The 22,925-nt window shown below is 45.2% G+C and overlaps 1 protein-coding gene across 3 annotated transcripts in view; it reads left to right on the plus strand.

Moving 5' to 3' along the window:
- The window catches only part of NTRK3 (neurotrophic receptor tyrosine kinase 3), a 407,630-nt gene that overhangs the window by 107,854 nt on the left and 276,851 nt on the right, over nucleotides 1–22,925 (plus strand). For all 3 annotated transcript variants that reach the window (XM_079954237.1, XM_079954238.1, XM_079954239.1), the window contains exons 2-3: nucleotides 4,322–4,396; nucleotides 6,104–6,175. In XM_079954237.1, coding sequence (XP_079810363.1) covers nucleotides 4,322–4,396; nucleotides 6,104–6,175 — 147 coding nt within the window. The remainder of the gene's footprint in view (nucleotides 1–4,321; nucleotides 4,397–6,103; nucleotides 6,176–22,925) is intronic.

The raw sequence follows: 22,925 nt of genomic DNA on the forward strand, positions 1-22,925 counted from the left end.
CCGAACGACGGGAGCGCACCCCGCCGCGGGGATTCGAACCGCTGACCATGCGATCGGCAAGTCCTAGGCGCTGAGGTTTTACCCACAGCACCACCCGCTTCCCAAACTACAGCTCCCACAATTCTTTGGATGAATCCAGGACAGTTTAAAGTGGCAATAGCACCCTTGGGGCTGGTGGCAGGATGCCTGGTGGTTTCAGCTACTTCAGGGAGTTGCAAAGTATAATGGTTTGTTTGGTCAATGTGTTGAGCATCCCTTCCAGGACTGGGTTAACTATGGACACATTCACACAATACATTTTAAGCAGTCGAGTCCTCGCTTCCCCCAAAGAATCCTGGGAACTGTAGTTTGTTAAAGGTGCTGGTAACTGAAGCTCTGTGACAAGTTTTCTAACAACTCTCAGCACCTTTAACAAATTACAATTCCTAGGGTTCTTTGGGGGGAAGTCAGGACGGTTTAAGGTGGCATCATAATGCTTTCAGTTTATTGTGCAGATGAAACCAAAATTTCACTGGGTATTTTCTTAAACATTGATCTCTTTGTTGTGATGTTGTCTTTTTCTACCAAATGGTGGTTTTGATTGGTATTCTATAATGTCTTGATCTTGTTATATTTAATGATTTTGCAGAAGATTTTTGTTTTGTTTTGGGGGTGTACTTTGAAATGAAAGCTGCTTTGTAATTTTTGGTTGACATTTGAAGGCAGGCAGGGTACAAACCTTCCATGATTGCTCAAGGTGGAAACGAGGTGGAAACGATGCCTTATGAGGAACGGCTAAGGGAGCTGGGCATGTTTAGCCTGGAGAAGAGGAGGTTAAGGGGTGATATGATAGCCATGTTCAAATATATAAAAGGATGTCACATAGAGGAGAGAGAAAGGTTGTTTTCTGCTGCTCCAGAGAAGCGGACACGGAGCAATGGTTCCAAACTACAAGAAAGAAGATTCCACCTAAACATTAGGAAGAACTTCCTGACAGTAAGAGCTGTTTGACAGTGGAATTTGCTGCCAAGGAGTGTGGTAGAGTCTCCTTCTTTGGAGGTCTTTAAGCAGAGGCTTGACAACCATATGTCAGGAGTGCTCTGATGGTGTTTCCTGCTTGGCAGGGGGTTGGACTCAATGGCCCTTGTGGTCTCTTCCAACTCTATGATTCTATGATTCTAAGGTCCACTCAGATGCAGTGGGGCTATTTAAAATCAGAGTTGGTTCACACATTCAAATCAGGGACTGTGCCAGGAGCTGAGATCTTTGAACACCAGAATCCTGGAAGAGTGTACTGTCCAACTACCCTGAAAATCCTGGGACCATCCTAAAAGCCCTCTAGCCATCGCAGCTTCTCATGGTGCCACAGAGAGTCCCGACTTCATGAGAGGCCTTCCCTCCAAATAGCGGTTTAACGTGTTACTGGGAGTTCAGATCTGTGCATCTTTCTAACACACTTCTTAGAGCTATGCCTCCCATCCCCCCCCCCCAAAAAATATGCCACTTCCTGTTTTTATGAAAACAAGATCAGGGTCACATTAATGCCCCTAAGAAAGCCTTGGTTCCAGCTTGCTTCATTTGGCGACTACTTCCCTGCCCTGGCCAAGGAGGAGGCGTGGGGGGCGTGGGGACAACCCCATTTTTATCAGAGGTATGGTAGAGTACACCGCTGATGCCTGTCCCAGGACCACCAGAACACATTGTTTTTCTGTCACTCACTTACCATATTTTTTGCTCCATAAGACGCACCTGGCCATAAGACGCACCTAGTTTTTAGAGGAGGAAAGGGGGAAAGCCCCGTTTTGCGGGGGATCAGCTTGAAGTTGTGCAGCTTCTTTTGCAAAGGGGGAAAGCCCCATTTTTTGAGGATCAGCTCAAAGTTGTGCAGCTTCTTTTGCAAAGGGGAAAAGTCCTTTTCTTGAGAATCAGCTCAAAGTTGTTGAGCTTACTTTGCAAAGGGGAAAAAATCCTGTTTTTATGGGGTTCAACTCACAGTTCTGCAGCTTCTTTAGAAAAGGAAAGGGAGCCGTTTCTACAGTTTCCAGACAGATAATCTAATCAGCCAGTCACATGTCGCTGGGGAAACAAACGGCCTCCGTCTGCAGAACATTCAACAATGGAGGCCTGGGCAAGGGGGAGCCAGTGATCAACCACACATTCGCTCCATAAGATGCACAGACATTTCCCCTTACTTTTTAGGAGGAAAAAAGTGTGTCTTATGGAGCGAAAAATACAGTAACTCCCCTACTCCAGCAGCACCAGGTACCTGAATCTAGCTGCCATTTTCATTTCCCATAATGCCTCTGATCTAATGTCACTCTAGTCTCCAGCACTGCCAGGTAAGGCCTTCGTGACTGATGGATCCTGAGCTCTCTGCTTTGCCCAGGGCTTTGTTTGTTTGTTTGTTTGTTTATGTGCTGGAAACTGAATGTGTTTGAAGTCTGAGAATGGAAACACGGTTAACAGAATGAATGTCCTTTGCGGTTAGCGGGGTGGGAAAGGAATAAATGGAGACCTGGAGAAATTTGAGGAGACCTGGCAAGGTGTTTTTGAAATATGTGAATAATGACATACAGGATATATGGAGAAAGAAAAAGGTACATGAGATGTAGGCTGTGAGAGTTGCAGCCAACTATGATTCCAGATAGGTATCTGTTAGTGGGAAAAGGTTGGGGAGCCAAAGGAGGTTACAATGATAGCTGAGCATGCTATGAAATACCAGTTGCCGGGAGCAACATCAGGGAGCAGGGATGCAGGAGAAATCCAATCTTGTTTGCCTTTTAATTTGGACTTTTTGAAGCAGTATGTGAACCAAAACAGAGTTATTTTTCAAAATTAGCACTGCTCTGAATTTTACAATCCAGTTCTCCACCCAATAATCACATATTATGAGCAAGTGTATATAAATATGTGCTTGTTAGGAACATTATATTTGGGGAAATGGGTTGAGAAAGTATCTATCCCAGTCAAAACTGCACGCAAAAATGTGTATATTTGGAGAAATCCACACAAAAATGCTGACGAATGTTTGGGCCACAATTTTTGAATCTCAGATTGCTGCCGAAATTGCTCATCCAAGACTTGAGTTGGTTGGCTGCGATTCCGCCCAGCTCCTTCTTTACTGCCTGTTTCAAAAAGCTTCCAAAGAATTAATCCCCCCCCCCCGTATAAGTTATTTGTAAATGCACAAATGAATTTAAAATTGGGGGGAGGGGAAGGAGAAACTGAGGGAAACTGAAAATGACAGGATCATTCATCCCTGATGGGGAGATCACTGTTGCCCTCAGGCTCTGTTTGTGAGCTTCTGGTTGGCCATGTGAGAACAGGATGCTGGACTAGATCCTGGTCCTTTGGCCTGATCCAACGGGTCTCTTGTGCTGATCCTACAAGGAACTTCTTAAGTTATTATGGACTGCAACAACTCCCATGGACAATGCTGATTCAGGACACAGGAAACTGCCTTGAGCTAAGCCGGACCACTGATCCATCTAGATTAAGGTTATTTACGAATAACAGTTGCTGTGGATCATGACTTGAGGAGAGTTGCCTTTGTCCTCCTTGTGGGCTTTCCAGAGGCATCTAGTTGACCACACTGAAAACAGGATTTTGGGCTAGATAGGGCAGGGGTCAGCAAACTTTTTCAGCATGGGGCCGGTGCATTATACCTCAGACCTTGTGGAGGGTGGACTATATTTTTTAAAAAAGAAATGAACGAATTCCTATGCCCCACAAATAACCCAGAGATGCATTTTAAATAAAAGGACACATTCTACTCATGTAAAAACACGCTGATTCCTGGACTGTCCACAGGCCAGACTGATAAGGTGATTGGGCCGGATCCGGCCCCTGGGCCTTAGTTTGCCTACCCATGGGATAGGCCTTGGGCCTGATCTAGTGGGGTTTTTCTTAACACTCTTATGGGAGGAAAAGTAAAATAATATTTTTTTTCTGTTGTAAATTGGGGAGGGGATAGGAAGGAACAAGCAACCACTACATTTAAAAAGAAAGAAAAATGTAAGTCTATTCCTTTGCCTTACCCCCACAAGAAGCTTAGCTTTCATTGTGGCCGCTGCTCAGTTTTAAAAACCTATCGGTTAATTAATTGTCTGAGTGTTAATCAATCATTCACTTAAATCTGCATACATTTGCAAATAACGGGGGTTGAGTGGGAGAGAACAGTAGTTCCTAAAGAAAAACCCGGGTTTTCATTGGGTTGGAACCTGGCTGGGTTGAATGTAGTTTCCTTTGAATTCAATGGGTCTTAAGACATTACTCATTTGTCCCATTGATGTCAGTGGGGGTCTAAGTCCAGCTTTAAAGTCTGCCTCTTTTCTCTCCACAGACACATAGAATTTTGGAAGAATTTGCAGACACTGAACGCCGTAGATATGGAGCTGTACACAGGACTCCAGAGACTGTGAGTATGTTTGAAAAACTTCCTTCCCTATGGACACTCTTGGGCATTAAGATCAGCAGAGGCGGACCTCAGGGCCATTCCAGAGCCCTCTGAAGTTTGGGGTTGGCAGCCCACTAAGTTGTGGAATTGCCTGTCAAAGAGGTGTGCCTGGCACCTTCATTCTATCGTTTTCATTGTACCCTGAATATACACCTCTTTACCCTGGGCTTTTGAGACGCATATGTGTGTATGTTGATTCAGCTACATTGGTAAAGGAAAATCGCTTTATATGCATTATTTATGCATTCAAACACTGTGACACCAGATGGCGGTGTGGAGTTCCATTTTTGCTAACCCGATATCTCATACAAAGTTTGCAATGCTACTTTGATGTGTCTAGGTCTAGCCTGTGTGTCTGTGTTTGCACCAGTGCCTGATTACCAAATAGGCAGAGTAGGCACTGGATCAAAATAATATTGATTTGATATTGAAATAAAATTGGTTTATTAAAATTGTTGGTAGGTACAGGTGTTTGTGACAATGATGTGGGAGAGTAGAAGAACATGCTTTATTTTATTTTAGTTAAGTTTTTGTGTGTGTTTTGTCCTGCCCACCTGTGCTTCAATCCAACCCTTGGCCTGAAATTGGTTCCCCACCCTGAACTAAATGACCCCTGTTTTAAAAATACCTTTTGCTTACAAAACCCTCCCATAGTTGCCATCTGATCACAGGTCAGCAGAAAGGAGGAGGCTCTGCTGAGCCTCCCTGAAACTTAACCTTGGTAAGCAACTGTCTTCCTAAGGAATTCTCTATGTAAGCATCTGAAATTGCTTGTTCAGATCTTGTCCAGATTTAGTGCTGGCGTGTTGTGGTGGGCTTCTGCTTGCTTTGACTGACTCAGCTCCTTCATGAGTGGAAAAAAGGATCCTTCTTGAATGCTCTTGTGCTTGGGAGTGTACGTTTTGCTTTGGAGAGCAGCCAGAATTAGAACGCAGGTCAGGAGACTCCTGGTTCTGCACCCCCATGTCCCTGGCCCAAAGGTACTGTCCCTCTATTTGAAGGGCTGTCCAGTCCAAGTCAGGTGTAAAGACAAAGAGCCTTTCAAGGAGGGGCCTTGAAGTTGCCCATTGATGGGACCCAGAATGGTCAAACAGTCACCTTTCACAGTTCCTCTTCCCAGGGATCTCTGGGAACTGTAGTTCTGAGAGGGAGATAGGAGCCTCCTAACATCTCTCAGCATCCTCAACAACTACAGCTCCCGCGAATTCTTTGGGTGAAGCAATGGCTGTGTTTAAAGTGGTATCACAGTGCTTTAAATACAGTCCGTACCTTGGCTTTCGGACAGCTTAGTTCTCGAACGTTTTGGCTCCTGAACGCCGCAAACCTGGAAGTGAGTGTTCCGATTTGTGAATTATTTTTGGAAGCTGAAAGGACGACGGGGCTTCCGATTGGCTGCAGGAGCTTCCTGCAGCCAACCAGAAGCCATGCTTTGGTTTCCGAATGTTTTGGAAGTCAAACGGACTCCGTTCAACTTCCGAGGTACGGCTTTATAAGGTGAGAATGGGGCCCCAGTCACCTTTCCCTGACTTGTTCTGGTTTCCAGGCCTTCCCTGCTTGTCTCGTAATTTCTTCTTTCAAATGGGCATGGCATGTTCCTAGCTACCTCCTCAAACTGAGCACAGGGCTTTGACTGCCTTGGTATTGCTGACCTTTTCCATTTCTTTTCAGGACAATCATGGACTCTGGACTCCGGAGCATCCAGCCACGAGCATTTGATAAAAACCCCCACCTGCACTACATGTGAGTATGTTTGCTTTTCCTCCCTCCTTCAACCCCCTGACCGACCCATCTCTGCATGCTCCCTGCTGAGATGTGCAATTGCTTTTTTTTTTGGGGGGGGGGAGTTCTTCTCCACACAGTTGCTTGAGGACAGACAAGTCAGAGGAGCAGGGTAGAAGCAAGGAGAGGGGGCGAAAGGATGGGAGGCAAAGCGAGGGAGGAAAAGGAGGAAATCAAAGGGGTCAGAGAAAGGAGAGCCTCAAACAATTCTTTCCCCATGGGCAGCTGGCAGATTTAGGTGTCTTAATAACCAAAGCAACTTTGATTGTGGCACTAATGAGCGATTCCTCATTAACACCCATTAGGTGGTCAGTAGAAAGTTTCCCTTTCAGCATGAGGTTCGGGGGCGGGAGGGGGGGAGATACCATTGGGGGTGGGTGGATAGGGGGGAGACTGGGCCAAGGTGCTTGTATCAGTGTGGCATTTGCGACGCAGCCTCAAACTGTTCTCATTAACACATAACGAACGGGAGACGCAAGGCAATATCTGTTTTCCCTCCCTGCTGTCATACCTCAGGCACATGGCTGACAGCTTGCGCTCTTAATTACTGACTCGTTAGAAAAGCATATGAGCCGGGACCAAGCGATGATACAGGGGCTTTTTGACAGTGTAAGGCTAAGCTGGAAGGCATCTTGAAAACAGAAGGAGCTGGGACCACAAACAAGGGCTATATGCATGGTATTCAGTCTCTGGAAGTGAGACATGTCTGTGGAGTATTGGATGAAGCAGGTCAACTAGGTGGAATGACTGTTGTTCTAGTTATATTCTACACTTCCTGTATTTTTATTAGAATGGTTGGTTCTGGTGGAATCCACTCCCCCCCCCCCATCCCCAGTATGGGTGCTTGAGAAATTTGATTTCTGTGGATTTTGATGCAAACTGACTTTGATCTGTACCTCCTGGATCGGAATATAGTTATCCATTGGATTTCATGCTTTTCTGAAATTCACAATGCGGTTCTTGACTTAAAAAAAACGGGTGGGGCTGAACTGCTTTGAAATGTGCATTTAAATACAAATTAATTTTACCCTAGCATATGCCTTTATAAACATAAGTGTTTAAGTTTCATGAATTTTTAAAAAATACTGCAAGAAGTGGGTGAGACAGGCTTATGAAGGAACATATGGAAAAAATGGAATAGGCTAGAAATAGATTGATCCATCTATCCCTACCTGAAAAGCATTTTGAGAGAATATTCAGTTTTGACAAATCCTGTTGGCACCATTGTTTTCCCCTTGTCACTGCTGCTTCCTGTTCTGTGATTTAGTCACATGGATAGTGTAGTCAAACAAGGACTATGTGGTGATGGTCCAACATGAGGGAGCCAAATGGAATAGGGGTGATGAAAGAGAGCAATGGGAATGTCAAGAAGCAAGTGGGCATTTTGGCAAGAAATGCTGAAAAATTACTGAAAATCAGAAAGGAGTGGGGAGGCAGAACTGAAAGCATCAAACAGATCTTCTGATAAGTTTCTTCCGGATCCTGGAAGGATGCAGCTGATCACTAAAACCATATGCTTATTACAGCGACTAACAAAACAGAATTTCTGATTGTCGTAGCAAAACATTTGGGCTTCTGCGTTCATCAGTTGCTATGATAAAAATGATGCTGTTTCCAAGGTGGCCGTTATAGAACTTTGAAGAGGAGATGTTCAGAAGGAATCCATTTCCTGAAGCTAAGTGATGTTGGTACTATCTTCCAGGTTGAGGCCAGGTGTTGTTAATGTGCCCAGTATATACATCCAGAAATTCTCCTCCTACTTCTTTTTTTTGCTAACATTATTGGATCTGTTGACATCTCCATTGTAATTATTGCAAAGTCCAGCAAGCTGTGATTCTCCAAATATAAATGTTTAGCAACAGGTTGTGTCACTTTTTTTTTTTTTTTTGGTCAAAATTGCCAATTTGCGGTATTTATATATATGTAATATTGCACTGCCAACAATTTGCAAAACAGCTGAAACGGTTTTGACTCAGCTGTACTATGCTTCAATGCTAAGTTTATACAGTCGTTTCTTTCCAGGCATTCTGGTCTCTGGATTCTGTTGCCAGGAATGCCTATCCCACACACTTCGGAAATTCTGTGAACTTTCTTCTTTTTATTTTATTTTTTAAAACGAATGCATAATTGTATCCCTGAATGGTTTTACCCAAAGTATGCATGCAGAAGGTCAAATCTGTTGCTGAACGTCTCTCCTTCACCACTTCTGTGAGAGTGTGCAAGCTTTAGCTGCATTTGTGCAAGCGTTCACTGTAGAAGAATCACAGAGGACTAGAAGACTGCAGCCAATGATTTTGGAGGCTAAATTCCAATCCGCACAACTCTTCCTTTCCCCAGCTACTTTAATTCCTCCTCCCTCTCCTCCACCTTTTGATAAGTCCTGTCTATCACCTTGCCAACAAAGGTCCGTGTAGTTAAAGCTATGGTTTTCCCAGTAGTGATGTATGGAAGTGAGAGCTAGACCATAAAGAAGGCTGATCACCGAAGAATTGATGCTTTTGAATTATGGTGCTGGAGGAGACTATTGAAAGTCCCATGGACTGCAAGAAGATCAAACCTATCCATTCTTAAGGAAGCCCTGAGTGCTCACTGGAAGGACAGATCGTGAAGCTGAGGCTCTAATACTTTGGCCACCTCATGAGAAGAGAAGACTCCCTGGAAAAGATGGAAGGCACAAGGAGAAGGGGATGACAGAGGACGAGATGGTTGGAAGGTGTTCTCGAAGCTACCAGCATGAGTTTGACCAAACTGTGGGAGGCAGTGGAAGACAGGAGTGCTTGGCATGCTCTGGTCCATGGGGTAACGAAGAGTCAGACACGACTAAACAACAACAACATTGTTCCATCGGCTTTTTCTTACACATGCACTCCCCTCCCTCTCTTCTCTACATTATCTCATTTTCTAAGCAACCTCACAAGAAGAGACCTGCCAGGTCAAAGAGAGCAGTGGAGGGCAGATCCCACAGTGTGTCTCTGGTGTACGTCTAGGTGTGTGCATCTCCTACCTGAAAATTCAAGCCTGCCACCTGGAAGGGTCCAGGCAAATCTGGAGACTTCAAGTCAGCCTTGTAGGTTTGGCAGCTCCATATCAAATACCTGTAGGTCAATGGTAGAGCATATGCTTTGCATGCAGAAGGTCCCAGGTTCAATCCCAGCATTAACTTGGAAAAATCCCTGGTCTGAAACCCTGGAGAGTTTCTGCCAGTCAGTATAGACAGCATTGAGCCAGATGGACGAATGGTCTGGCTCAGTATAAGTTATTTGTTTTGTAAAATTTTATATACTGCTTGATTGTAGGAGACCTCAAAGCGGTTTACGAGAAAGCACAAGGCACCCCCTCCCTTGCAACAATCTAGTTTGGCACCCTGTTTTCCACAACATCAAGCAGATATCTCTGGGAGGTCCATAAGCAAGACAGGAAGGCAACAGCCTCCTCCCCTTTTGATATCTAGCTACTCTGAGAGCTTCCTAGAGGCAGCGGTTGGCCACTGGGAAGACAGAGGATCCTGGTCTAGATATGACTTTGGTTGGCTCCAACAGGGATCTTCTTGTCTTATATTACTAGGAGAGGGTAAAGCATGTTGGAAAGACAAACCCATGGAGGATAACACTGTTGATGGCTAAACCTTAATCTAACCATATTGGGAGACTAAGGAGGATTGAGGGGAGGAGCTGCTGCCCTTAGGCACCTGCCACCTAAGGCAGCTGCCTCAGTTTGGCTAATGGGATTTCCAAGCAAACACCCATAAGATTGGACTTCAGAAAGGGAGGTTCAAAACAGTCAAATGTTGTTGAGCTCAGGTCCTGCTTAAAGGCTTCCCGTGGGCATGTGATTGGCAAGATGCTGGACTAGACAGACCTTTGGAATTATCTGTCAGGGCTTTTCTGGTGTGCTTAGTCCTTGCTTTCGAGCTCCTCTGTTAGACTTTTGGCCTTGCCTTCAACTCCTTATCCTTTCATAGGCTCAATTAAGCAGGGGGAGGAAGCAAAAAGAGAATGCTTTTTGGTTTTTCAATATCTTGTTGCTTCTTCTGTTCTCCCCAAGCCCTTTGGAATTCATGGCTCATTTTCTCTGCATGTGCAGAAAAACTCTCCAGATGTATTAGACCTTCACCCCTCCTCATTCAGTTCCCAATTGATTATTCCCACTCCTCTGGAATTAATTGTTCTTATTCCCCGCTTGGAATTAATTGTGTGTTTTTTCTCCCACTCCACAATTCTCTTGAGGGGTTTGTTGCTCTTTCCCCCCCTACAACTGGTCCAATAATATTGATCTTTTTTTCCCTTACTGATGCTTCCTGGGCCACCATCCCCTATCCCCCCCCCCCCCGTCCGAAGTGACACATGCCCTGTTTTGTGGATGCTGAGGCTTCTTTGTGCACTATACAATATAATGTCCCAGCTTTATCGGTTAGATCATGGATAACAGAATGTGTTGATTCTGAAGCTGAACTGAAAATGGCTCCCGACTTTTATTGATGTCATGCCTACCTTTGCCCTTTAGCAAAAATGAAAGAAAAGGGGGAAAGCAGCTCTCAGAGTAGCTTACAAAAATCACTCTTACGGCGGTCCTTGCTTATAATCTAAAAAGTCAAGGCATACAAGGAAAAAGGGATGAGAGGGAGGAGGGAAAAGCAAGCTCAAGTTCTTAAAGCTACAGCTTTAAGAAATGGTGGCTTTGGCTGTCTTGTCCTTGATAAAGACTGCCCCACCCCAGCAGCAATCTTCCACCCCTTTCATGCACCTCCCGCCCCAGATCAGAGCCAGAAGCAGAGCAGGTGAAAATGTTCAGGTCAGGAAAGCAAGGCAGCTCGTGCCACACAGTCTGAGTCTGCCTTCAAGTACCAGCTTCTGTCAATCACAAGTGGGGATGCAGTTGCTGTTGTCCTTAGCTCCTGCTGGTGGCATCTCGTTGGCCACTGCAAGAACAGACGCTGAACTAGATGGGCCACTGCCCTGATCCAGCAAGTTCTCCTTGTGTTCTTACATACCCTCCAACATTTCTCTGATGAAAATAGGGACATCCATCCATAATGATAATTTTACTATTTATACCCCATATTGAGTTGTCCCAACCACTCTGAGCATCTTCCAACATATATGAAAACATAATAAAACATTAAAAAACTTCCCTGTACAGTGGTAGCTCGGGTTACATACGCTTCAGGTTACAGACTCCGCTAACCCAGAAATAGTACCTCGGGTTAAGAACTTTGCTTCAGGATGAGAACAGAAATTATGCTCCGGCGGTGCAGCGGCAGCGGAAGGCCCCATTAGCTAAAGTGGTGCTTCAGGTTAAGAACAATTTCAGGTTAAGAACGGACCTCCGGAATGAATTAAGTACTTAACCCGAGGTACCACTGTACAGGATTGCCTTCGGACGGCTCGGAGGTCAGATAACGCCATACCGCCCAACATTTTTCCAATGAAAATAGGGACATTCTAAGGAAAAGTGGGACATCCCTGGATCAAATCAGAAACTGGGATGGCTTCTCCAAATCAGGGACACTTGGAGGGTCTGTTCTTGTCTTCCCAGGTGGAAGGCATTGTCTGTGGACTTGTTAAAGGACACATTGATTCAGCAGGGTCATGTGGGGCTCAGAAGAATTGGCTGGGGGGGGGCAGAGCTTGCCTGCAGAGCATTGGCTGCCCCTTGGCCACCCCTCATTTTAAGTTAATCCACAAAGCAGCTGCAACCTTGAATGGTGCTGAGCACATGCAGACATCGCTTGAAGGGGAGGCCTGATTGCGAAGGCCAGGCACACAGAACAGGATGAATTACTGGTTCTTGTTCACTCCAGCGCTGCAGACTTGTGTTAACGGAAGTCAAATGCGCGTTTGAGATGACAGCGCGCTTACATGCCTACATAAAAGAAGACCATCTCTGCAAATGAAAAGAAAAGACAACTGGGTGGTTAAAAAAAAGCGTGGACAGAAATTGTTAAGAGCACTCAGCTGTCCCGGTAATAAATACATGCCGTGATTCTTAAAGACCATGAAGAGGGAGGGAGCTTGTCATGATGCAGTAAGCTTCATGTTGGTTCTGTTGAATCTTCCCTCCTCCCGCCTCGACACTTAAATACCATTTGGACTATCTGTTCCTTAAGTTCTTTCTTCTAAGGGAATGGAGATTGCAGCCAAGTTTCTTGCAATGGAGTGCAGCTCTTGAAAGCAAAGTGGAAACTGATGTTTAATGCAGCCCCTCCAAGTTCCTCTATTTTCCAGGGACAGTCGCAGATTTACCGAAGCCGTTCCAGTTTCTGATTTGATCCCAGAATGTCCCACTTTTCCTTTGTTGTTGTTCAGTCATTTAGTCATGTCTGACTCTTTGTGACCCCATGGACCAGAGCACGCCAGGCACTTCTGTCTTCCACTGCCTCCCACAGTTTGGTCAAACTCATGCTGGTAGCTTCGAGAACACTGTCCAACCATCTCGTCCTCTGTCGTCCCCTTCTCCTTGTGCCCTCCATCTTTCCCAACATCAGGGTCTTTTCCAGGGAGTCTTCTCTTCTCATGAGGTGGCCAAAGTATTGGAGCCTCAGCTTCAGGATCTGTCCTTCCAGTGAGCACCCAGGGCTGATTTCCTTCAGAATGGATAGGTTTGATCAGTCCATGGAACTCTCAAGAGTCTCCTTCAGCACCATAATTCAAAAGCATCAATTCTTTGGTGATCAGCCTATTTTCGTCAGAGAAATGTTGGAGTTTTTGGAGTTATGTGAGCCCTGAGCCAAGGAGATAAGTAACTATACAACCTTTAGAAGACATCTGAAGGCAGTCCTGTATAGGGAAGTGTTTTTCAATCTTTAATGTTTTATTATAGTTTTATATATTTTGGAAGCTGTCCAGAGTGGCTGGGGTTACCCAGTCAGATGGGGTGGGCGTATAAATAATAAAATTATTATGGAATATGACGTCCCTATTTTCATCAGAGAAATGTTGGAGGGTGTGTTGATGTAAACACACAGCCTCATTTACTCATGTAGTTTGGGGATTGTTTGCTGCTGTTGAACACTGTAATTCTGTCCACTCTTCATAGGCATTTGAATAGACCCTAGGGGTTAATCCCCACCAGACTCTTCATTAATACCCACAGGTCAATAGTGTAAGGATGACAGGAAGCATAGTTGGAGGCTGGGCAAGTTGCAGAGCTTTTGACGCAAGATGCAAGTATCTGTCTAGCTTGTTTTTATTTGTTGATGAATAGATTTTCTCTCAGCAGTGTACATATGTAATTACGATGTTCTTGTTTTCCTTTGAGGAGGATGTTCCGGTGTGCTTTCAGATTACTGTGCAAATAAAGGTATTTGTTCTGGGTCTGAGAAAATGCATTGTGATTTGTTGACAGGGGTTGCCATGGGAGATCTAGAACCTCCCTAAAGCCACATTTTATTGCAATGCTGGAAGTGTTCGTTCTTTTTTTTCAGGTCGGCTCTTCCAGCTAGATAAATGCATCCTGAACATGAGTGTCTATTTGCTAGGGTTTTAGTCTTGCTTTATTCTTTTTTGCCAAATCGTTTTGATTGATTTTCCGAATTTTACCAAATTTTACCAAATAAGCCACAGATTAAGACATCTGAAGGCAGTCCTGTTTAGGGAAGCTTTTAATGTTTGATGCATTACTGTAATTTAATATTTTGTTGGAAGCTGCCCAGAGTGGCTGGGGAATAATAAATTATTATAAATAATTTATTTATTTATTTATTATTTATAATAAATAATAAATTATTGTTATTGTTATTGTTATTGTTATTGTTATTGTTATTACTATTATTATTTAATATAATTTTTCTAAAAATTGGTTTCAGGCACTCCGTTCTTGAGTTTTAGTCTTGTTGTAAATGTATTTGTAAATGTAATGTAAATGTATTTGTAAATGTTGTAAATGTATTTGTTGTTTTTGTGTTTTTAACTATTTTTAATTATTTTATGTTTAAATGGCCTTGGGATGTTGGTTTAGAAAGTGATTAGTAAACAGAAGAAGACGAAGAAGAAGAAGAAGAAGAGGAAGAGGAAGAGGAAGAGGAAGAGGAAGAAGAAGAAGAATGCTCTGTATAGTGGTTGTCAGCCAGTGCACACAATACTGAGCTAGATGGATCAAAGCTATCACTTTGATGCAGTTTCCTGAGTTCCTCATTGTCTTTATTCAGCGTTATTGGCCAAGCAACTCTGCTAGACAGCCTGAATTACTGCAGCATATAAGTTGCTTTTCCAATTGGATCTTTCTCAGAGAGTTTCCTCTTCCAGCTCTGTGCTTTGCTGCTCCCAAATCCCATCCCTCTTACAGTTTGGCAGCCTTCTCATTCAGCCGGAGGGTCAGCCACATGGGCATCTGGCAGTACCCCCAGGATCATCTGCGTGAAACCAGGAGCGAGGCTGTGCCTGGTGCTGGGAGGGCCCCGTTCCTGCTTTCAGCCAGCTGCTGCCCTGCTTTGAGCTCAGCTTGCCAAGGGCTTGACATTTTCCGTAGGTGCTGCGCAGAGGGGCCGAGGATAAAAGGATTGGCGGAAATATCACTCTCTCTGGAGTTCTGGGCAGCAGGAACAGAGTACAGTAGCTGGTGAGATCAAAGGAAACTGTCCCAATCTGGCCTTCAAGGGAGCAGCTTCATGCTCTGCAGTTCAATGTGCATCTTAGTCACAATTTGGACAATGTTCCCATGGAATCACACAAGCAGCAATCTCAGGAGGGCGGAGAGGACACAACACCCTTAGGGGTATTTTGCTACTTCTACGTCTTTTCAATCGCAGCCATGTCTTTCGCAGGAATACTGGATTCTTCCTTAAACCAAATCTAATCAATTGGTCCATTTAGCTCAGTATTGCTGACACAATTGGCAGTATGGCAGAGACTCTCTGTTGTTTCAAAGAGGGCAGTTTCCGAGCCCTACCTGCAGACCCTCCAAGTGTCCCTATTTTCCAGGGATGCCCCTGATTTAGAGAAACCATCCCAGGTTCTGATTTGATCCAGGAATGTCCCACTTTTCCTTTGTTGTTGTTTAGTTGTTTAGTCGTGTTCGACTCTTCGTGACCCCATGGACCAGAGTACGCCAGGCACTCCTGTCTTCCACTGCCTCCTGCAGTTTGATCAAACTCATGCTGGTAGCTTCAAGAACACTGTCCAACCATCTCGTCCTCTGTCGTCCCCTTCTCCTTGTGCCCTCAATCTTTCCCAACACCAGGGTCTTTTCCAGGGAGTCTTCTCGTCTCATGAGGTGGCCAAAGTATTGGAGCCTCAGCTTCAGGATCTGTCCTTCCAGTGAGCACTCAGGGCTGATTTCCTTCAGAATGGATAGGTTTGATCTTCTTGCAGTCTATGGGACTCTCAAGAGACTCCTCCAGCGCCACAATTCAAAAGCATCAATTCTTCAGCGATCAGCCTTCTTTATCGTCCAGCTCTCACTTCCATATATCACTACTGGGAAAACCATAGCTCTAACTATATAGACCTTTGTTGGCAAGGTGATGTCTCTGCTTTTTAAGATGCTGTCATTGCTTTTCTCCCAAGAAGCAGGCGTCTTTTAATTTCGTGGCTGCTGTCACCATCTGCAGTGATCACGGAGCCCAGGAAAGTAAAATCTCTCACTACCTCCATTTCTTCCCCTTCTATTTGCCAGGAGGTGATGGGCCCAGTGGCCATGATCTTGGTTTTTTTTTTTATGTTAAGCTTCAGACCAGACTTTTCCTTAGGATGTCCCTATTTTCATTGGAGAAATGTTAGAGAGTATGGCATTATCTGACCCCCGAGCTGTCTGAAGGCAATCCTGTACAGGGAAGGGTTTTATTTTAATGTTTAATATTTTATTATGTTTTTATATATGTTGGAAGCTGCCCAGAGTGGCTGGGGGAACCCAGTAAGATGTGTGGGGTATAAATAGTAAAATTATCATTATGGAATGGGACATCCCTATTTTCATCAGAAAAATCTTGGAGGGAGATGCTGGCGACTGAAGCAGAGACTGTTTGCATGCAACTCATGTGTTCCACCACTGTGATATGAAAAAGGAGGGTGAGTCCTGGGAAAGATAATTTGGTGGTGAGAAATCTCCACCAGTGATTCAAAGCTACATTACTGCTCTCAGAGAATGGGGGGAAAGAAGATCTGTAGCTACTCTACACTTCTCAAGGAAAGGGAATTTATAGCCACGCCACAATTCCCAGGGCCTCTGGCAGGTAAGGAGAGGAAGGGAGATCCATAGCCACTTTACAGTTCCCGTGACTGTAGAGGAAAAAATGATAGTCGTGTGAGTTTTGAACTGTGTAGATGTTATGGGTGAGCAAAGCCATCAAGGTTCGCCTAGCTATATTTGCATTTTAAAAATTCTGCTCTGTGCTCTTTCCATTTCGATCTGTGTCTCAAGTGCTGAACCACTCCGTCTAAGGAAAAGCTCTGTTCCTTATTTGCTATAATAGGGAATCTAAAAATGGCTTTAAATTTACAAGCACACAAGCCCCCCCAGAGTGGATTAAGCTTGCCAAATTACAGACCAATGGGTCCAGGAGTTTTTGTGTGGGAACATTTGCAATATAAACCATATTAGGGCAATGCAGGTGACAAACAAAGCTCAAAAATCCATATTTTTGAGAGAGAGAGAGAGAGAGAGAGAGAGAGAGAGATGCTCGTTCTTACCTTAGACTGATTAAGATATGCTGAGTGAGCCCCATATCAGTCTTTTACTTTGTAAAAGCATCTTAGGCTGCTCTGCTTTAACAAAAAACGATTTCTTCAGGATTCCGCAGATAGCATTTGACGCAGACTTGCGCTTGTTTAAGACATGCCAGAGACCTGCGAGACCTATCTTGCAAGCAGGACCTGAGCACAACAGCACTGTTCCCAACCAGCTGCTGGTATTCAGAGATCTCCTACAGTTGAGTTAGAGCATAGCCATTATGGCCAGTAGCAGGGGCATCATCGGGGGGGGGGATGGGGGTGGGCAGGGCCCCACAATATTTTCAAGGAGGGCCCCCCCAAAAAATATGTGGTGATCCTCAAAGGGACATGCCAGTGTGACGCCTTTTGACGCTCGCCAAGGTGCCTTCCAAGAAAGTGCTCTGACAATCTGTGCCAGTGATGTAGCAGTGCGAAGTGTCCTTGCCTTGGTACATCTTCTGCCAGGGAGGCAGAAGGGTGAAGAATCTTCTCCCTGGCATGTTCCTTTCATGACGGTAAAATGGCTGGTGGGAGTGTTTGTGTGGGTGGCGGGCTAAGTCAGCCTGGCTGGGTTGGGGGGCATTGTATGTGTAACATCATGCACACACAACAGGTGCCCCCCTCCCCAGTGTTGGGGGCAACTCAGCGTGTCTGGCTAGTAGTGGCAGCCTTGTCCTCCATGAATTTGTCTGATCCGATTTTGAAGACATCCGAGTTGGCAGCCATTGTTAGATCTTGTGGAAGGAAGGGAAATTTAAGTTAATCCCCCACCCCATAACAACAAAAAAGAGTACTCTCTCAGATGAAAATATGGATGCCCTATAGAAGAAGAAGCAGAAGCAGAAGCAGAAGCAGAAGCAGAAGCAGAAGCAGAAGCAGAAGCAGAAGCAGATGCAGAAGCAGAAGCAGAAGCAGAAGAAGAAGAAGAAGTAGTACAGTGGTACCTCTGGATACGTACTTGTCAGGGACTCAGCGGGAGCGCAGGGAGGAGAGGAGATGGAAAGCGAGGGGGAGCAATCCGAGGGGAGCGTAGGAGAATATGACAGTAGCCCGATAGATTCCATGAGCCTCTCCAGCGAATCGGAAGATTCACAGAAGGGGGCGCCGATGGGCAGGGCAAGGGGCGACACAAGGGGGACACCCCAGAAGCAAGGGGCCAGCGGGTACTCCCAGAGCAGCAGTTGCAAATCAGGACCAGCTTCCCCACCAGAGCGTAGTGGGGGGGAGGAGTCCCAGGTGTCAGAGCCCACACATGCACCACCAGCGAGAGAAGATGAGTCAGGGTGGACCACGCCTCCATCAGAGAGCGAGTTAACGGTTAAGAGGAAAGTTGCAGGCTGGGCGCACGCGCCAAGTTCAAAGGTACAGGCGAGCGGCACAGAAGGTAGCCCGGATAGGGAACCAGGTCCTAAAGCCCGCCGGAAGGAGGGGCAAGAATCGTCAGGGTCAGCGTCAGAGGAGTCCAGGAAGGATGAGACCCTAGCGGGCAGGAGGGCCCAGAGGAGAAAGGAATTTAGGAAGAGGTGGAGCAAAGCGAGAGTCTTAAACTGGTGTGGAGGGGGAGGAGACTCAGACAGGACTTCGCCGGTCTAAGGTCGGGACGTAGAGCTGCACGCTGCGGCTTTGAAATGGAGACTGAATCTCAATAAAGACTTTTGTACATAACTACAGCCTAGCGTTGGTCCTCTGTGAGCTGGGACCTGGAGGCAGCTCTGACAGTACTTAATTCGTTCTGGAGGTCCGTTCTTAACCTGAAACTGTTCTTTTTTTTTTTTTTTAAATAATATTAATTAAAGTTTCCAGAATAAAAAAGGAAAGAAAGAAAAAAGAAAAGGATACATTTTACACAATTTCATTGACATCTTTCCAGGACTCCCCCCCCCTTGTATTCCATTTTCATTAAATTAATTCCACAAATTCTTACCCCAAATTTTAAAGCCTTGTTATAATTATAATTAGCCCATTTATTCAAAATTAATTTATCTTATTTAACCATTTCTCTTTATATTTTTTATACTTCCCTGAGATCGACCCCAGTTCCCTTCCACGAATTCCCCTATTTTTATAAAACAAGAAAGAATGAAAAAAAAAAGAATATATATATATATATATATATATATATATAGTTTTACAGCCTTTGGGTTCCAAATCTCCCTCCCCCCTTTCCCGGTTTCGATCCCCAAAGTTCATCCATCTGTCTACAGCCAGCCTAGAGAACCCACGTCCATGTCTAAGTCTCTCTCAGTTCCACTTTGCCGTCTTTTTGGTAGCTTTTAATTTCAAAAAGTCCAATCTCGGAGAAACTCTCAGAAAAGATCATTCTTCTTCCATCCAGACCTCTGTGTTTAAGAGTATAACTCAAATTCTGTTTCTTGATCCTTTTAAAGTCTGGATGTCCCAAATGTTCTAACTTCGAATTTAGTCCAGCTCTTATTCCTCAGGTTTCTTTTCCTGTTCTGCTGCAAAAACCTTCTAATTCAGAAACTTCTGGTTCCTCTACAGAGGCTTTATTTATTCAGGAACATAAACTTACGTCAAGTCCCTTCCTTTCTTCAATAGATAAATCCATTGTCTCCTTTAGTGTAGAAACCTCTGTAGACAAAATAATGCTTCGTTTTTGCAGCTTTCCCAAGAGATAACAAATCCTGCTCAATTTCCTAGTATTTTTCCACTTGCTGCCACTGTTGCAATGTCCCGAACTCCCTCTAGAGGGAATATGGTAACTTAATTTCTTTCCAGATCAGACCCAAAAGTCAAATAACTTGTTGCTTTTATTTCCAATAATTTATGTCCAAATTGTAACAAATCTAACCAGCAAAGCCATCGTAACAAAGTTCTCTTTAATTTTCCTGCTTTGACAGCTACTTTGACAGCTGTCAAAGTTTCTGTGTCTCTTCACCAGTCTCTCATGACGGATCACTCCCGGTTCCCGGGGGGTTGCATTTTAGTTCTCACAGACCAATCTTCTCCTCCAGCACAGTTACTTGTAATTTCCCTTCGTGAAATTAACTTTTTTTCAAATAAACAAGCTCATCTCTCGATCTTAGTTGTCAAATCCTTGCGTTAAAACATCTACAACGGGGGGGGGGGCGGACTTCCTTTTTGCACCTCCCCCGCTCGCTCCGAATTCGTAAATCAAATTTTTCCTTTTAAGTCCGATAAATTTACTCACAGGTTGTTCTTTTTAATCCAAAATTTTCAAAAGAAGAAGTCGTTGCTCTCCATCGAATGGCATGTGGCTTCGCTAGGTAGGGGAAGCAGTGGACTCATAGCACCACCACCCCGTCACCCGCTCCGCAGCCTTTAAAAAGGCTCCTTCGTGGGTCAGGGGGGCGCAAACGGTGCCCGCCGAGTCACCAAGTCCATGGGCATCACCGCCCATGGTTTTTGAGGGTCCCTGCGTCGCCGGTGCAGCAGGACCCAACCCCTACCCAGCAGGCTCCCTCTGGAGCTCGGAGGGAGTCCGCCATTCAGCGATGGCGCCGACCCGGAAGTCCAACCTGAAACTGTTCTTAACCTGAAGCACCACTGAAACTGTTCTTAACCTGAAGCACCACTTTTGCTAATGGGGCCTCCCGCTGCTGCTGCGCCGCCAGAGCACAATTTCTGTTCTCATCCTGAAGCAAAGTTCTTAACACGAGGTACTATTTCTGGGTTAGTGAAGTCTATAACATGAAGCATCTGTAACCCGAGGTACCACTGTAGTAGTCGTCGTCGTCGTCGTCGTCGTCGTAGTAGTGCTTTTTCTGGGGGGATGCATACCCCTAAACATTTTGTGAAACTTTGTACTTTTGCCCATTTACTGTATTTATTTTTCCCGATTTGAACTATAAAATGTTAATTTTCGTGAGTCAAAATGAGAGTACCCCTAAACATTTTTAAAGAAAAAAACACATAACAACAACATCTGCCTGGGTTGCCCAAGCCACTCTGGGCAGCTTACAACATGTATAAAAACATAATAAAATATCAAACATTTAAAAACTTTCATTTCTTCTAAAGGTTGTCTAGTTACTTATCTCCTTGGCTCAGGGGGTCACCTACCCTCCAACATTTCTCTGATTAAAATAGGGACGTCCCAAGGAAAAGCGTGGCATTCTGGGATCAAATCAGAAACTGGGACGGCTTCTGTAAATTCTCGACTGTCCCTTGAAAATAGGGACATTTGGAGGGTCTGGAAGAGCCTTGCTGGGTCAGACCACAGCCCCATCTAGTCCAGCATTCTCTTCTCATAGTGGCCAACTACATGCCTATGGGAAGCCTACATTCAGGACCTGAGTGCAATAACAACTCTCTGCATTTGATGCTGGTATTTAAAGGCATACTTCTGAAATCTTGCACCAACACCACTCTTCCATTCTTTTTCAGAAATGGTGCTCATCACTGCCACTGCAGGAAACCATTTGATGACGGGCTCCAATTATTTCTAAACACTGCTCTTTGCCAGCCTGTTGTTAGGTGCGTGACTCTGCTCGGCGTTTTATTTATGGTGCATTCAGGAAAACAAATTAAGGCCATGTAATTACGTACTGAGGTGCATGCTTTAAGCAGATCTCAAGCAGTCAGGACTCCGTTTAAAATATTAATAATTGCTTTATCCATCTGCCTTCGGTGGCTCCTCGTTGTGCTGCGTGAGGTTTTTTGTTTTCCTTTGCTTTGAAATAATCTGTCTCTGGCAGATTTGTGCTTGCTCTAAGTTGCCTAACGGGACATCTGAATCACGACACTTAAGCTGCCGTCCCAGCTATAGAAAAGGCCGTAGCTTAGTCTGGAACAACACATTGTGCAGCTCCTCTGGAAAGTGGTGCTGGAGGAGGGCAATTTGCAGAATGGAAGTGGTGGGCAGTTACCCTTTGTTTCTTTGTCTTTGGAACCTGAGCATGTGAAGAAAGCAATATATGGGGAAAGCGGTGAGCTTGTGGAGAGTTAAGCACTTCTCTCCCTGCCGAACCAATCAGCGAAGGTGGGTTGGCTAGGCAACGTGTAGTTCTAGCCTCAGTGACGCGATGCATGTACGAGGTTCCACTCTCAGTCCCTGGCATTTTCAGTCAAAGCAGCGATGGAGACGTTGTGTCCTACTATTTATTGAGGTTGATTGTGGAAAACGTCAAAGCAGTTTACATAGCCAGGGATGATTGGCATTGTAGTTCAAGGACATTTGAAAAGCTAAAGGTTCCTTGGTCTGTGTCATGTGGGTTCACCTTAACATTCCTGGTTGGTCTCTGAGCTGTCTAAAGAAAACTTTGTCTATATGTATCTACTCTCTCTCTCTCTCTGTGTGTGTGTGTGTGTGTGTGTGTGTGTGTGCATGTGCAGCGGCAGAGCAAGCCAATTGGGTGGCGTGTGTGCCCTGCACCCAGGGGCAGGGCCAACCGCCCTGCGGGGCAGGGCAAACCGGGGCAGGATGCTCTGTGGGGCCTCCGAGGAGTCTGCCTGCCTCCTCCCACTGCAGCTGAGAGGGAGGCATTGGGCATACTGTATGGGGCAGCGCGGAGCCTGTGGGCGTGCTGCAGGCCCCATGGGTGAGTGCCGCCCAGCATTTTGTCACCCCCTCAGTGGTGACACCCAGGGCGACTCGACCCCACCGCCCCTTCCTTCGCCCTGTGTGTGTGTTTAACTATATCTATAGATAGATATAGATACAGTTATATATTTATAGTGAAAGCTGATGTATTCACTGAGATCTTAATTTCAGTCTACTTCTAGAAACTACATCTAGGGCAGCCCAGTGCAGTGTTGTAGCATGGGGGATTGTGTGTGTGTGCCAGAGGTGCTCCTCTGAAGAGATCTGGCATGTGAGTGCCTGCCCATTGGTGGTGGGGGCTGGGGAATGTGGAGGGTAAAGAGCACCCTCTGTGTCTGCCCCGTGGCGAGGGCTGGGCAAGCACACTCCACCCCCTGCTGGCATGCATGTGTGCATGCGCACCCACCCCAGGGGCTCGCTGATGATGCTATGCCCTTGGCCCAGTGCATGGTGGGTGATTCAGAAAGACGGGGGCCCTTTTTATCAAATGGATTTATGAGCAATAAGTCTATCAGTGGTATGATGGCTGTTTATTACCTCC

The sequence above is a fragment of the Podarcis cretensis genome (assembly GCF_951804945.1).
Source record: "Podarcis cretensis genome assembly, chromosome: 14".
In the NCBI taxonomy this organism is placed as follows: domain Eukaryota; kingdom Metazoa; phylum Chordata; class Lepidosauria; order Squamata; family Lacertidae; genus Podarcis; species Podarcis cretensis.